This window comes from Labrus mixtus, chromosome 4, assembly GCF_963584025.1.
Source record: "Labrus mixtus chromosome 4, fLabMix1.1, whole genome shotgun sequence".
NCBI classification, from domain to species: Eukaryota; Metazoa; Chordata; class Actinopteri; order Labriformes; family Labridae; genus Labrus; species Labrus mixtus.
Window position 1 is genome coordinate 26,183,283 of NC_083615.1, and position 12,888 is coordinate 26,196,170.

Genomic DNA, 12,888 nt, shown 5'->3' on the forward strand with positions numbered 1-12,888 from the left:
TAACACAAAGACAAGTCAGTAATGTCATTTGATGCCAACAACAGGTTTCAAAAGAGTTGGGACAGTGTCAACAAAAGTCTGAAGAAGTTTATGAAATGTTAAAAGAAAACACCTGGTGGAACATCTCACAGTGTATAAGGTAACCTGGCAACAGGTTAGTAACATGACTGGTTATAAAAAGAGTAAGGATGGGGCGCTGGTAGAGTAGTTGTTAGTGCGGGCGCCCCATGTACAGAGGCTGTAGTCCTCCTGGCGGACGACCTTGGGTTCAAATCCGACTTGTGGCTCCTTTCCGGCATGTCATTCCCACTCTCTCTCTCTCCCTGCCGCTGCCTTTTCTGGGTCAGGGCTCATTTAAGATGGACTGAGGCGGAGCAGAAAACGGTCCTGAGGTCTGATGAGTCAAAATTTGACTTTCTGTTTGGAAAGAATGGACGCCTCTGCGGGCTAAAGAGGAGACGGACCATCCAGTTTGTTTTCAGCGCTCAGTTTAAAAAGCCAGCATCCCTGATGATATGGGGGCGCATTGGTGCACATGGCCCGGGTAACCTGCACATTTATGAAGGCTCCATTCATTCAGAACCATAGAAACAGGTTTTAGAGCTGCCAAAGAGACGACTTCTTTTTCAGGGGAGGCCTTGATTATTTCAGCAGGATAATGTTGGACAACATTAATCTGCACGTATTAAAACAGCACAGCTCTGTGAAAGAGTCCAGGTCATAACCTGACCTTCCTAAAGTCCCGACTTGTCACCCACTGAAAATGTTCAGAGCATTATGAAATATAAAATAAGACAAATGAGAATCTGGACTGTTGAACAGCTGACATCTTTCAAGAAGCCAAATGGTAGTGGGTGCAGGAAGAGCAGTGGTCAGTGCACACGCCCCAATGTACGGAGGCTGTAGTCCTCCAAGCGGGTGGCCCGGGTTAGAATCCGACCTGTGGCTCCTTTCCCCCACTCTCTCTCTCTCTCTCCCTGGTTTCTGACTCTATCTACTGTCCTGTCTCTAAATGTTCTCTTTTTAAAAAACTGTTGAAAAAGAGAAAGAAGCAAAATGGTAAACATGACAGAAACGTGTCTCATCAGCTGTTAAAAATGGTGATGCAACAGAGTGGCAGACATGACCCTGTCCCAACTTTTTGGAGACGTGTTGCAGGCTTTATATTTGAAATAGGGAAATAATTTCTGTTCAATAGTATCAACATTTCTCCGTTTCAACATTTGCTAAGTTGTCTTTGTGCTGCCTTCAATCAAAGACGAGGCTTTAAAAACCATCACATTCTGTTTTTCATCACACGTCCTAACATTTGTGGGAATGGAGCTGTAGCAGCAGACTTTACAGCTGCCTTTGAATTATTTTCTTTAATCTCTGCACACACACTTTAATATTGTCGCTTTTCTTACTTTAAACAGAAACACTTTCTTTCTCCAAACAACAGAGCTGCGCAGCCACATGAGTATTACACCTCATTTCCTCTGAGACCTGAGCATTAGTAGGTTTTCATGTATCCCTTTCTTGTTTTGATTACTTAATTAAATGGAAACGTTGTAGCTCGTCTACTCGGCTTTAATCAGATACTAATTAAAAAAGAAAGACGAAAAAAGTAAAAGGGAGCAAAGCAGCGTACTGTAATGCACTCTGATAGCACCCTTTGGGGAATGATTGTGAGGGGGGGCGGGGAGCGGGGTAGTTTAGTCAGTATCTGAACTTATCTACTGCGTCTCCATGGAGACCGTCCAGTCCGATGGTTTAACACAGGAATAGATCAAATAATCTCCTGGAATGAACAGTCTTTGCTTTCAATCACGCTGTTGCGTTAAAGTAGCTCCAATCCCATGTAAATACACTAATCTGCACTATTAACACCACCCCGGCTGACAAAGTGCGCCCTGCCTCCCACAGGGATCTGCCTGGCTTACAGCAGGGTGGAGTTTTTAAACAAGACGGATTGAGCATAGCCTGTTAGACTCAAGTGCAACAGTATTGCAACTTAATGTCTGGGGTTGGTGTTATTGCACAGCTATTCATCATTAGAGCTGCAGACGGCCTAAGCTGCACCCCCGCTCGCCATAAATACTTGATTAACGGACCCAAACATGCCCGATAAAAGGGGGTCTTACGGCTACTGGAGGATGAGCAACTGCTTTATTGGTTAAATCCCGCCCACCTACTGTGTGGGAGCTCTGTCACTCTCTCTGGAACATATGTGCTACAGACATTACCGAGCACTCACCGCTAAATCTAGCACACTGAATGATTTCAGCAGAGCTCAGGCCAGATTGGGAGACTGCCCAGAGGGTCACTTTTTTGCTGCACACTGCTGCAAACACAGGCCATCTTCCAAAAAGGTGCCTACTTGGCAAATTACTCCGCTCCTGGAAAAACTGACTGATGGACTGCCAAAATGTTTCTGTAGTTTCAGGAAATAGTCTGCATGAAGTTTTCAAGTGTCTACATGCAAAATAACTTTCCCATTCTTTCAGGTTGGCTGGCTGCTTTAACCTTTATTTCAAAGAAATGGCATCAGTGAGATCTCCTTGGGCCGTGCTGCCTCATCAAGCATACCTTCATCCTCGTCATTAGCGCTAACAGTGACAACAGCCAGGCCCACGTCTGCATCCTCGTCGACTCCGACTTCATACAGTCTCTGAGCAAAGACTGGTTTGTTGTCGTTGACGTCGCTGATGAAAACCCTCACATATGCTGTGTCTGCAAAAATGACAGAATGTCAGAAGATTAAAAGACGAAGCACACAAACAGACACACACACACACACACACAAACACACACACACACACACTAACACTGTATCCTGCATTCCCCCTCCATCTGTTTATTGATTCCACTATTCATTGTCACTGCTTAGTGTGGAAGAGGCACTTAACCCGGCACCATGCGCCTCGTTGACACGGGAATCAGAAAAAACATTATTCACAAAGATGTGCAGTAAATTACAGAAATGATTCTCTTTGTCAGGAGTTTATTGTTCGAACTGGGCTAACCGTTTGGAGCAGAGAAGAATAAAGCTAATGGGACTAAACCTCTTCAACAAGCTGCTCCGTCGCAGAGAGTAGATAAAAAAAAAACGTGTCTTCTGGGAAGGTTAAATATTCATAAGATGACAAGTGTTTGTGTCTTGTCGAGGCCCCTCTCATTACGCTGTTTATTTCTTTAGTTAGAAAGAGTAAATTATCTGCTCACATATCACATGGCTGACATGTTAATTTAGAGCTGCTGCAGTAAAAACAGGTGCTGAAGGTGGCTCGGATTTCTCCACTTGTTTTTATGTTTCCCTCCTCCTCCTCCTCCTCCTCCTCCTCCTCCTCCTCCTCCTCCTCCTCCTCCTCCTCCTCCTCCTCGTGCGTCCCGGTGGTGACGCAGAGAGAGACAGGTAATGTTTGCAGAGGAGATGAGCCCTTCTGGATGTGGGAGATTTGTAGCACAAGACGCAACTAAGGCTCATTGCAAATGCTAAGCAGCCTTGGCAACTCTGGAGAGAAGGCTTTACTGCTGCAAAACATCACCCTTTACCCCTAATACCTCCTTCACAAACATTTACCAAAGACCTGCTCCTGAATCCACACGTATTATTCTGTAACTCTGCATGCAGACTGAGGTTTTGCAAATGCCAAAATGTCACAAAGTGAAAATGGTAAACAAACACAGGCTGTTCTGGTTCAATATTGAACAAGGCAAATTAAAATAGGGGCAGGGAAAAAGGCTCTGTAACAACAAGAGAGAGCCAGGAAACCTCAGGAGGCCGAGTCTGTCTCCTCATGACACTGGAATAAAGCAAATTAAGACTATTTCTTCAAGTCCATCCCGTGGCGTCAATGAATATAATGTCATGTGGTCTGTTTGAAACACAGAGCATACAGGGGAAACCCCTTATAGATGAGCTTTCAGTGTCACCCAGTGGGCTTATGGGAAATAAAACAATGCCGCTCTTTATGAATGAGACATTTCATCACCAGGACAGAGGTCACTTCAACGTTAACGCTGACATATTACAGGGAAAAACAATTTGCATGACTAAAATGAAAAGGGATTGTGCACTAATAACTTTTAAATCGTGCACAGATTTGTCTCATACAGGAAGAATAGTTTGAAATGATGTTGACTTTCGTGGCCTCTTTGAGTGAGCTGTCTGCTAGGTGTCAACCATAGACTGTAAATAATAATGGAGGAAGCCTGAGAGCTGGAGCAGAGGCGTTGTCCCGCCTGTCTATCAGGTTAGCTACACGCCTTATTGTGAATAACTCTTATCCTTCATCAAATCAAAACTGATGAGTCATCAAAACATTCACCCCCCCGTACAGTGTGTGCCGATCGAGACATGAAGCTAATCAGAACTATTTGTTGTTTTTTTTAACCAGGCTGTAAATGAGGATGTTAATCTCTGCTGTAAAAACAGGCTTTTTTGAATGGGTGTGTATGTGACTTCCTGTGTCTCTGCGGCCAGCCTCTAGTGGACACTTGAGGAACTGAAGGATTTAACACTTCTTCATCGGTTCAAGTTTGCCACTAAGTGTCACCTCGGGTAGTTCAGTTGCTGAAATGAACGTCATGGCTGTGTTTATAACGTGCATGCCATTTTGGACTGTAGCACTGAGCCCCAGCCCTGCATTTCGGCAATGTTTGGGTTTGTAGTTTAAAGCTTTGATGCCATCAGTAATTAAAGTAACAAAGCGTATCTCCTTTTAAAACTCATGCTATCAAAAAGTGTTGAAAAGTCTGACAACCTCACTGAGATTTGTTGTAATCAGGACAGACGACTGCTGACTAGAGTGTCGACAGGACCAGTTACTTCAAGGTCATTGATACATGTCGTTCAATGGACGCTCTCTCTCTCTCTCGTTATGTTTGACGAGCTGTCTTAAATGTGTTAGTTTGATGAATAAACAGCATTATTCAGCCACCACCACGGACAGAATCTCTCTCTCCATTGAAAACATAATGGTTCACCATATTCTCATCTCACTCTCAGAAAGAAAACAAAACAGCATATTTCACTAAACGTACGATTCCTTTGAAATTAAGTTATAGGAATGATTGTTCATGAGGGGCTGCTATTGAAGTGTCATGAACGTCTGCTGTCATTATTAATCAAATCTAACCTGAGTTGGGCTGCTTGTTCTTTCCGGGTCGCGCTGACTCCTGCCCGTCTTCTGACTGAACTTCGAGCAAATAGGAGCTCCGAGCCTCTCGATCAAACACAGCCTCTGTGCAGATGATCCCCAGGTTTGGGTCTATGCGGAACAGATGGTGGTCGCCGCTGCTGTCACTCAGCAGAGAGTAAGTGATCTGAGGAGAACAGGGAATCAGAAAATGAAGGCACAGTGTTTTAGAGCAATAATTTGTAGAAATAAAGGGAATTAAAGGCTTTGTAGTAGAAAATGTCAGCAGCTCTCAATCATCTTCTCAGAGACCGTCTCTTCATCATCACAGGCAAAGTCCGATCAATACTCTATCCCAACAATATGGTCACAGTCAGGCACACACAAGTGATGGCTCGGTTACTGACACAGCCTCAATAACACTCCAACAACTCTGGTACTAAATTGTGTTGTGAAGAAACAGAATGAGCAACCAATTGTGATACATGGACCAGAGACTGTACTGGTTTCAGAGCCAGAGGCAGGATTAGAATAACTCCCCAGAACAACCCAGAGAGCACAAATATAAGTAACAAGATAACTCTAAGCCACAGATATTTCTCTTTTCTTTTAAAGTTATATTGTGAAGCATTTTGCCTTAATAAGTAGGAGAGCTGAAGAGCGACAGGATATGTTAGGAGGAGAGAACGGTGGATGACATGCAGCAACAACAGGCTGAGGTCCGATCCAAATCCACAACCACTGTGACGTTCATTATATAGCCTTTTTTTCAAGGGGTGCGGGACATCAACTGCTAGGCGTCCTGGCGTCCTGATATGCTTGCCTTTTAAAGTAGAAGGAAACTCTTTCACTTCAGCCACAGCCAGCTGCGTCATGAGCATAGTTGTTCACATGCTTGGCTCTGCAGGTTATTGGAGGATACCTCTAGAGGACACTCCAGAGATCTGAGGCCGTATGCAGCTACCGAATGTGCAGATGTTCGAGGGGGTTATTGTTACATTCATTCTGAAATCAAAGCTAACATAATCTATAGAAACATCAGATCAGCTCAGACGACTGATGACGGGTGGAGGGAACACACACCGTCTGATCTGTCCACACGTTTCTCCAACATTTCCCTCCAAACGGTCAGAACGCTAACAGACCTGTTTCTATTTTGTTTTGCAGGTTAGACAGGTATGTAAGTCTCCGTGCAGTCAGTGGTAATGAACCTTAGCCAGAGCCCCCCTGAATGTGGCACCCTAGGCAAATCCTTCAAGCCGGCCCTTAAGTGGCCCTAAGAAAAGATCCTGAAGATTTGGTTGAAAATTCCCAATTCTTTTGACCTGCAATGCACACAAAATAGGAGAGCACCAACCTCTCCATTAAGCCCCAGGTCTTTGTCGTGGGAAGAAACCTGCAGGACTGAAGTCCCGATCTGAGCTCCCTCTGTCACCGACGCCTCGTAGATGGAGGAGGTGAAAAATGGCACGTTGTCGTTGACATCTATAGAGTGAAGAGAGATTTATGGGTAATTAATAATGTGTTCATTTCCAAACAGTAATTACATAATAAATTCTGTTGCATCCCGAGCTGAAGTCTCTGTAACTGTGTGCATTAAAGATTTAGGGGTTTGATTTCCTGCAGAAAAAACAAAACAAATATTAGCATGTTTACTACAGCTGCTTACTCATGCACACTAGAGTTCAGATTTCCCTTGCACATGAACCCAACATTATACTGAACAGTTTAAAGATCAGTTTGTTTTACATTTATTTAAAAAAAAAAACATAGAATAACAGGCAGGAACAAAGCCTCAGATGAAGAACTTTAATGACTAAATTGTGCAGTTTAGCTTGACATCTTAAAAGTTATTTTTACATGTCATGGTTTAACCGATCAAAAGTGACATATGACATTTTACAGTATTATTACCCAGCAGTAGCTTAATATACCTGCTGTTTTTCTAATGGCTTTAAACAAAAATTGCAGAGGATGACTGAAACAAGAAGTAACCAATCAGAAGACAGAAGGCTGGTCATCACGTTGGCATTAGCTTCTGTCATTAGCGTCATAATTGGTCAGAAATTTAGTAAACGCCCCTGAGAGCAGGATGAATCATCAGAAATTTGACATGTTCTACAGGAAGATAAAGTAAAGTTATTAAGATGTAAAAATTCTCAGAGAATGCTTTATGGAAATATATTTCACATATTATGCTAAATCCACTTCACCATGTTTCTCTAACTCTAATATGTGTCTCTAGTCTGTCTACAAACCCCCCAATGATGAGAAAAGTCCATCCTCTCCGTCTTCTGTCTGCTCCACTTTTCAGAAAATGTGTGCTCAAACAGTCCGTTTAGAGATTTTCCCTTCATGACATCACAAAGGGCAGTAGCCCCTCCCCCAGGTGGGTGACACTCCCACAGCTAGGTGTTTGTTCTGCCCTCTGAGTCTGCCTTCTCACCATAAACAATAGGACATGGAGCGAGAAAGCCCGAGCCACCCAAACCCTTCCAGAGAGGAGGCGTGGTCAAACACAGCTCATTTACATTTAAAGCTACAGACACAGAAACAGTCTGTTCTGAGCAGGACTGAAATAGAGGGGTTTATAGTCATGATCAAATAGAGGATCAGAGTAGATTTACAACAAGAAACTTCACACACATGTTTTGAGGAGCTCAGAGACTTATTTAAACTGGTTGAAGAGGAGGAGAATATGTGACCTTTAAGAGAGGAACGCTGGATTAAAATGGGAACATTTATTTTTATTTCATGCTGACTTTAAGAAAAATGACTGAAACCTCCCTATGTAACACAAAATCACAAACCCCACCTGTAACATTGATGTAGACTGTCGTGAAGGCCGCCAGAGGAACAGCAGCCACGTTCTGCGCTCGAACACGGAGTGAGAAAAATGGCGTGGTCTCGTAGTCGAGCGGCTCGGACACCAGGATGGAAGCAGAGCCGTCCTCACGGTTTGGTGAGAGGTAGAACCGGACTGGCATGTTGGTTTCAGGGACCATCCCGTCCTCCAGGTTGTAGGTCACCCGCGGGTCACCCAGGTGAGAGGTGGCCCTGATCGTCTGAGCAGGAGGAGAGGTGAGATCATTAGTCTGCTTGGCTGGAGGCCTGGATGTCAGGTTCTGTTAAAGTATTATCCCGATGTTCTTGGTGCTTACAGAACAGAAGGAAGTCTGACGCGTACATCCAGTCCAGCTTTCTTTATTTAGTGGATTAAATAAAGAGGGAGCTGATTTGCCTCCTCGTTATGGGGATGGTGATAAAATCAGATTGAGGAGGAAGATATGCCCGCACACTTGCTCAAATGCCACAAAAAAGCTTAAATTCATTAAAATCACAACGTTCAGACCAGCAGTCCTCATCAGGTGATCATTTAAAAATGACATGTGTGGTGGTGACGCTGCAGACTCTGTCCTAGTCCCTGGATTTTCATGTTCTGGTGTTTCATGTTCATGTGTTTCAGTTGACTCGGATATTTCTGAGCAGAGAGCTGGTGTGTTTATAATATTGATGTGAAAAGCCAAGCGGATAAAGCACATTTGAAAACGAGGGTGAACCTTGTGTTGGCTTTTACCTGTGGACGTGGAGTTGATCTGCTTCCTGTTTGACAGGCAGGTGACAAACACCGGCGGATAGCTTGTGCTAGCTCGCTAAATTATCGGCTTTTCCATGACAGCAAACGTAATATTCTTAGGTAGCTAACAGTGTAGGTACAAGCTGTAAACGTACACCCTAAGTCCTGCAATGGGCGTACGATAAGCCCAGGAGGAGGGGACCAAAATGAATGTTGTGTTTACAAATTGCAATGACCATAACTACTGACTCCACCTTTAAGGTCACAGGCACAAAGAAGCTCTTATACTTCTATGGTAAATACTAACCATAGGTATTCATAGAGACCACGTAGAACAGACTCTGTTTCAAAGCTTTATCTTCCTCATATCCAGTTTGTCACTTTGGTTGATGTCTGGGAGCTTTCAATAGGATCTGCTTCATCTCAGCCATTTAATCAAAGCAATATGGACACACCACAGAACCAGTATGCTCACAGCGAAAAAGTTGACAGGCTCCACCTGAGGCTGTTTGTAGATTCATCAAAGCTAAAGAGGAAATGTAGGCGGTCATCAGGAAAAGTTAATCAGTCAATCAGTTAAAACACTAGCTGCACATTATTTTAGACTTTGGACAGAGCCAAGCTAACTCCCTGCATCCTCTCTGAGTATCCATATTCTCAGCCAAGTCTCAGCAAGTCAGAAGGTAATATCCTAAATGTTGATATTTGTTCACATGTGACCTTAGAACAGTATCACACCACACTTATGTTTTGTAGTTTGCAAGACGCACTGATTGGTCCAAACTTTGATACCAAGCGTGCTAACTGATTATCTGAGTTAAGACGTCAGTCATATCTTTTATCGGAGTCCTGAAACAACCTCTTATCTCTAAATGAATCCCCTCGTGAGGACCTTGAAGGAATGAAAAGGGATTTTTGCACTCTCCAGATTGACAGAATATATTTCTCACATCAAAGGAGACTTTTTGATTGGATTTAATAAGCCCGCAGTCATGAAACTTGCTTAACACATGTGATCTGGTGTCAGCTTCCTCATTCAGCATCCAGCTCAAACACGCTCTCTGACAAGCCTTCAGAGACCGATTCTGAGCACAAAGAGAACGCCGTGTCGGAATAAGACTGTGCTCTGATCAGGAGGAGCAAACAAACAAACAAACAACAAAAACAGCATCTCAAAAAGACACAAGACGAGAAAACATCTTAAAGCTGCAGGCAGAGCTACATGTACACGTACCACGATGGGCGTGTCCCTGGCCGTGTTTTCAGGGATGACCACGCTGTAGCTCTCCTTGTCCCACTCCGGGGGCTGGTTCTTCACATTGGTGATGGTGACTGACAGCTCTACGGCGGTGCTTCGGTTTCCTCCATCAGTAGCTATGATTTCCCGCGTGATGTAAGTTCTCTGCAGGCAACAATGACACGTCAGACATCACAGGATTCACAGCTGGAATACTTTAGTTGATAAAAGAAATGAATAACAAGTGTTTACTGGAAGTGTTTGACAGATTTTGCAGAAGATGTCAAACAGTTGATGTGTCTAATTTCTCAGCAAATGGTTTACAATTAAACAGGTTTATATTTCTGTGACAAGCTGTCATTGGCTTTCATTCTCCAGTACAGGTAGCCTACGGCTTTGTCTTACATCTCGGAGTACTGTTCATATTTCTATTGCTTCTCTTGTTTGGTTGTAAATCTTTTTAGAATTCATTACCATGGTTTAAATAAGATAGATGGATAAATGATCTGACAAATGAACAGTTTATCTCCAGGCCGTCACTCTGATGAACGTTTTGAACTCAGTCAGAGGTCAGATGAGATCGACTTTTAATGACCCCAGAGGACTTCTGTTTTGGTCACAGGGTCAGAAACAATCTCTGTTTAATCGTCCAGGAGTTCTTTTCACACATGCACAAAACTTATGAGTTTCCTGAATGTTTCATGGTGAGCAGCATGTGTGAACAAACACAGCTGAGTTATTCACCCCCTGATTTTATACAGACTTGTTCCTGCGGCCCCCTCGTACATTTTCTGCACAACGTCGGTGTGATCTGATGTGTGAACGCAGCAGGAGATAATCAGGAAGATTCCCTGAAAGGAGTGAGAGGGCATGATGACGTTTATGTCAAGTAAAGCAAAGAAGACATTACAAGACTATCTGGACGACTATGAGACCGATTCCCCCTTTAAGACGTTTCAAAACAAAGTCTAAAATTTTTAAATGTTCTAAAGATTATCTTGTGTGTTAAGAGTGATGTCTTGTCTCGGTCTTGATCCCTAAATGCCTTAGTCTTGTCTCGGTCTTGCCCTGCTTTGGTCTTGGTCTTGTCTCGTACTCTGGTCTAGGGTATGTCTTGGTCTCGGTTAGTGTGGTGTTGACTACAACACAACTCAGAAGAGGAACATTAAACAAAGCTTCAAACAGCAGTACTCGGACAGTAAAGACACATAAACAAGATTAAGACAAAGGTATCAAGCATGTTGTCCTTGTACCTGGCCCCAAAAAACATGACTCTGATTCCCATATTGCTCCAAAACAAAGTAAGTGATGGGAGGGGGTCTAAAGATTTACATTTTTGATGCTTTTATTAAATAAACTTTCAATCCAAACAGCAAACAAAAAATGAACCAAATGATTCAGCAATAAAGAAAAAAAGATCCAGTTTCCCCTGCAGTCCAAGGTCTATTTTGAATCCATCTCGTGATTTTATCCTGACAAAAACACAATGACATACCTGCCTGTCTACCTTCCTGCACAGATTCTGCACATGCATCAATAGTTTATGAGCACAGATTTCTAGAAGCTTCAGCAAGACGCACAAGAATAGCAGAGAAAGGAGGTTTGCAACTGAAGTGAGTCGGTGCATGTTCGTGTGTGTGTGTGTGTGTGTGTGTGTGTGTGTGTGTGTGTGTGTGTGTGTGTGTGTGTGTGTGTGTGTGTGTGGGGAGTCGTCCTTTTATCCTCACGGTAAGTCGTGTTACCTTCAGCTTAGCCTCGCAGGTTTCTAGTAAATTAGCATCATCCAGCAGACTGACAGTTATAACTTCCAGTTCATACCTGAATCTGAAGTTTCTGTTTGAATTTATAAAAAAACATCACTTGGATAGATTTGGAACAGAGGGAGGTGGTTGAAGTGTAATTCAGGCTGCAAAATATCCACTTTACTTTAGTGACTGTGCTGTGATTGAAGCACCAGAAAGTAAGGAGATATCAGCCCTGTTTAGTGTTGTAGTATTCAAAATCTGTCTTCATCAAGACTGGTCTTGAGACCACTTTTTGAAGGTCTCGTCTCGGAATCGAAAGCATGCAGTCACTGATAGGCTATTTTTCCAAGTCATTTCTGTGATTAGAATGAAAACACCTCTTTCTCAAACAACATATCACGTTGTTCATATAACAAGTTTGATTTTTATCCACATGGTTACGGCTGCAATCTCCCCGGTGTCACGGTCTAAGTGAGTGACAGGCCTCCTGCACTCAAGAGGATGATTTTTTTCAGATATTTATGGTCTTGGTCTTGTCTCTGTCTCGACCTGCCTTGTTCTTGATCTTGACTTGGCCTCAACCTCTAAATGTCTTGGAGCACTCTGGTCTCGGTAAGAGGGGTCTTTTTTAAAGATTTATTTTTGGGCTTTTTTGTGCCTTTAATGGAGAGATATGACAGTAGATAGAGTCGGAAATCAGGGAGAGAGACAGTAGGGAATGACATGCGGGAAAGGAGCCACAGGTTTGAACCTGGGCCGCCCGCTTGGAAGACTACAGCCTCCATACATGGGGCACGCGCACTAACCACTGTGCCACCAGCGCCCCGGTAAGAGTGGTCTTGACAACAATACTAGCCCTGTTCAGTCTGCCGCTTCAAGCCGCGATATTTACGCCCCCATGACGTTTCACCGTCAACCTGAATGTCCTGGAGGCGTTATGGGGGAGAGACGGGAGAGAACAGTGGGGCCTGACCGATATGGGACTTTTGGCTCCGATACCGATAACGATATCAGGGAGGGAAAAGATCTGATACTGATATATCGGCCGATAACTTTCATCAATCTGTAGAGATAGACATAGATCTGCAGTTATCAGACGGGATGGTCACTCAACTGGAAAGTAACTACGCATGTGCGTGCGTCACATCTTGACACTCTGGAGAGTGATGATGCTTGCAGTAATCCTTATAGCGCCCTCTGCTGGTGAAA

General features: G+C 43.5%; 1 protein-coding gene across 1 annotated transcript in view; it reads right to left on the reverse strand.

The window, feature by feature from the left end:
• Nucleotides 1-12,888, reverse strand: part of LOC132973278 (neural-cadherin-like) — a 112,006-nt gene that overhangs the window by 38,843 nt on the left and 60,275 nt on the right. The window contains exons 12-16 of the mRNA XM_061036648.1: nucleotides 9,932-10,099; nucleotides 7,936-8,185; nucleotides 6,478-6,605; nucleotides 5,121-5,307; nucleotides 2,569-2,712 (exon numbers count right to left, since the gene is read on the reverse strand). Of these exons, the coding sequence (XP_060892631.1) occupies nucleotides 2,569-2,712; nucleotides 5,121-5,307; nucleotides 6,478-6,605; nucleotides 7,936-8,185; nucleotides 9,932-10,099 (877 nt within the window). The remainder of the gene's footprint in view (nucleotides 1-2,568; nucleotides 2,713-5,120; nucleotides 5,308-6,477; nucleotides 6,606-7,935; nucleotides 8,186-9,931; nucleotides 10,100-12,888) is intronic.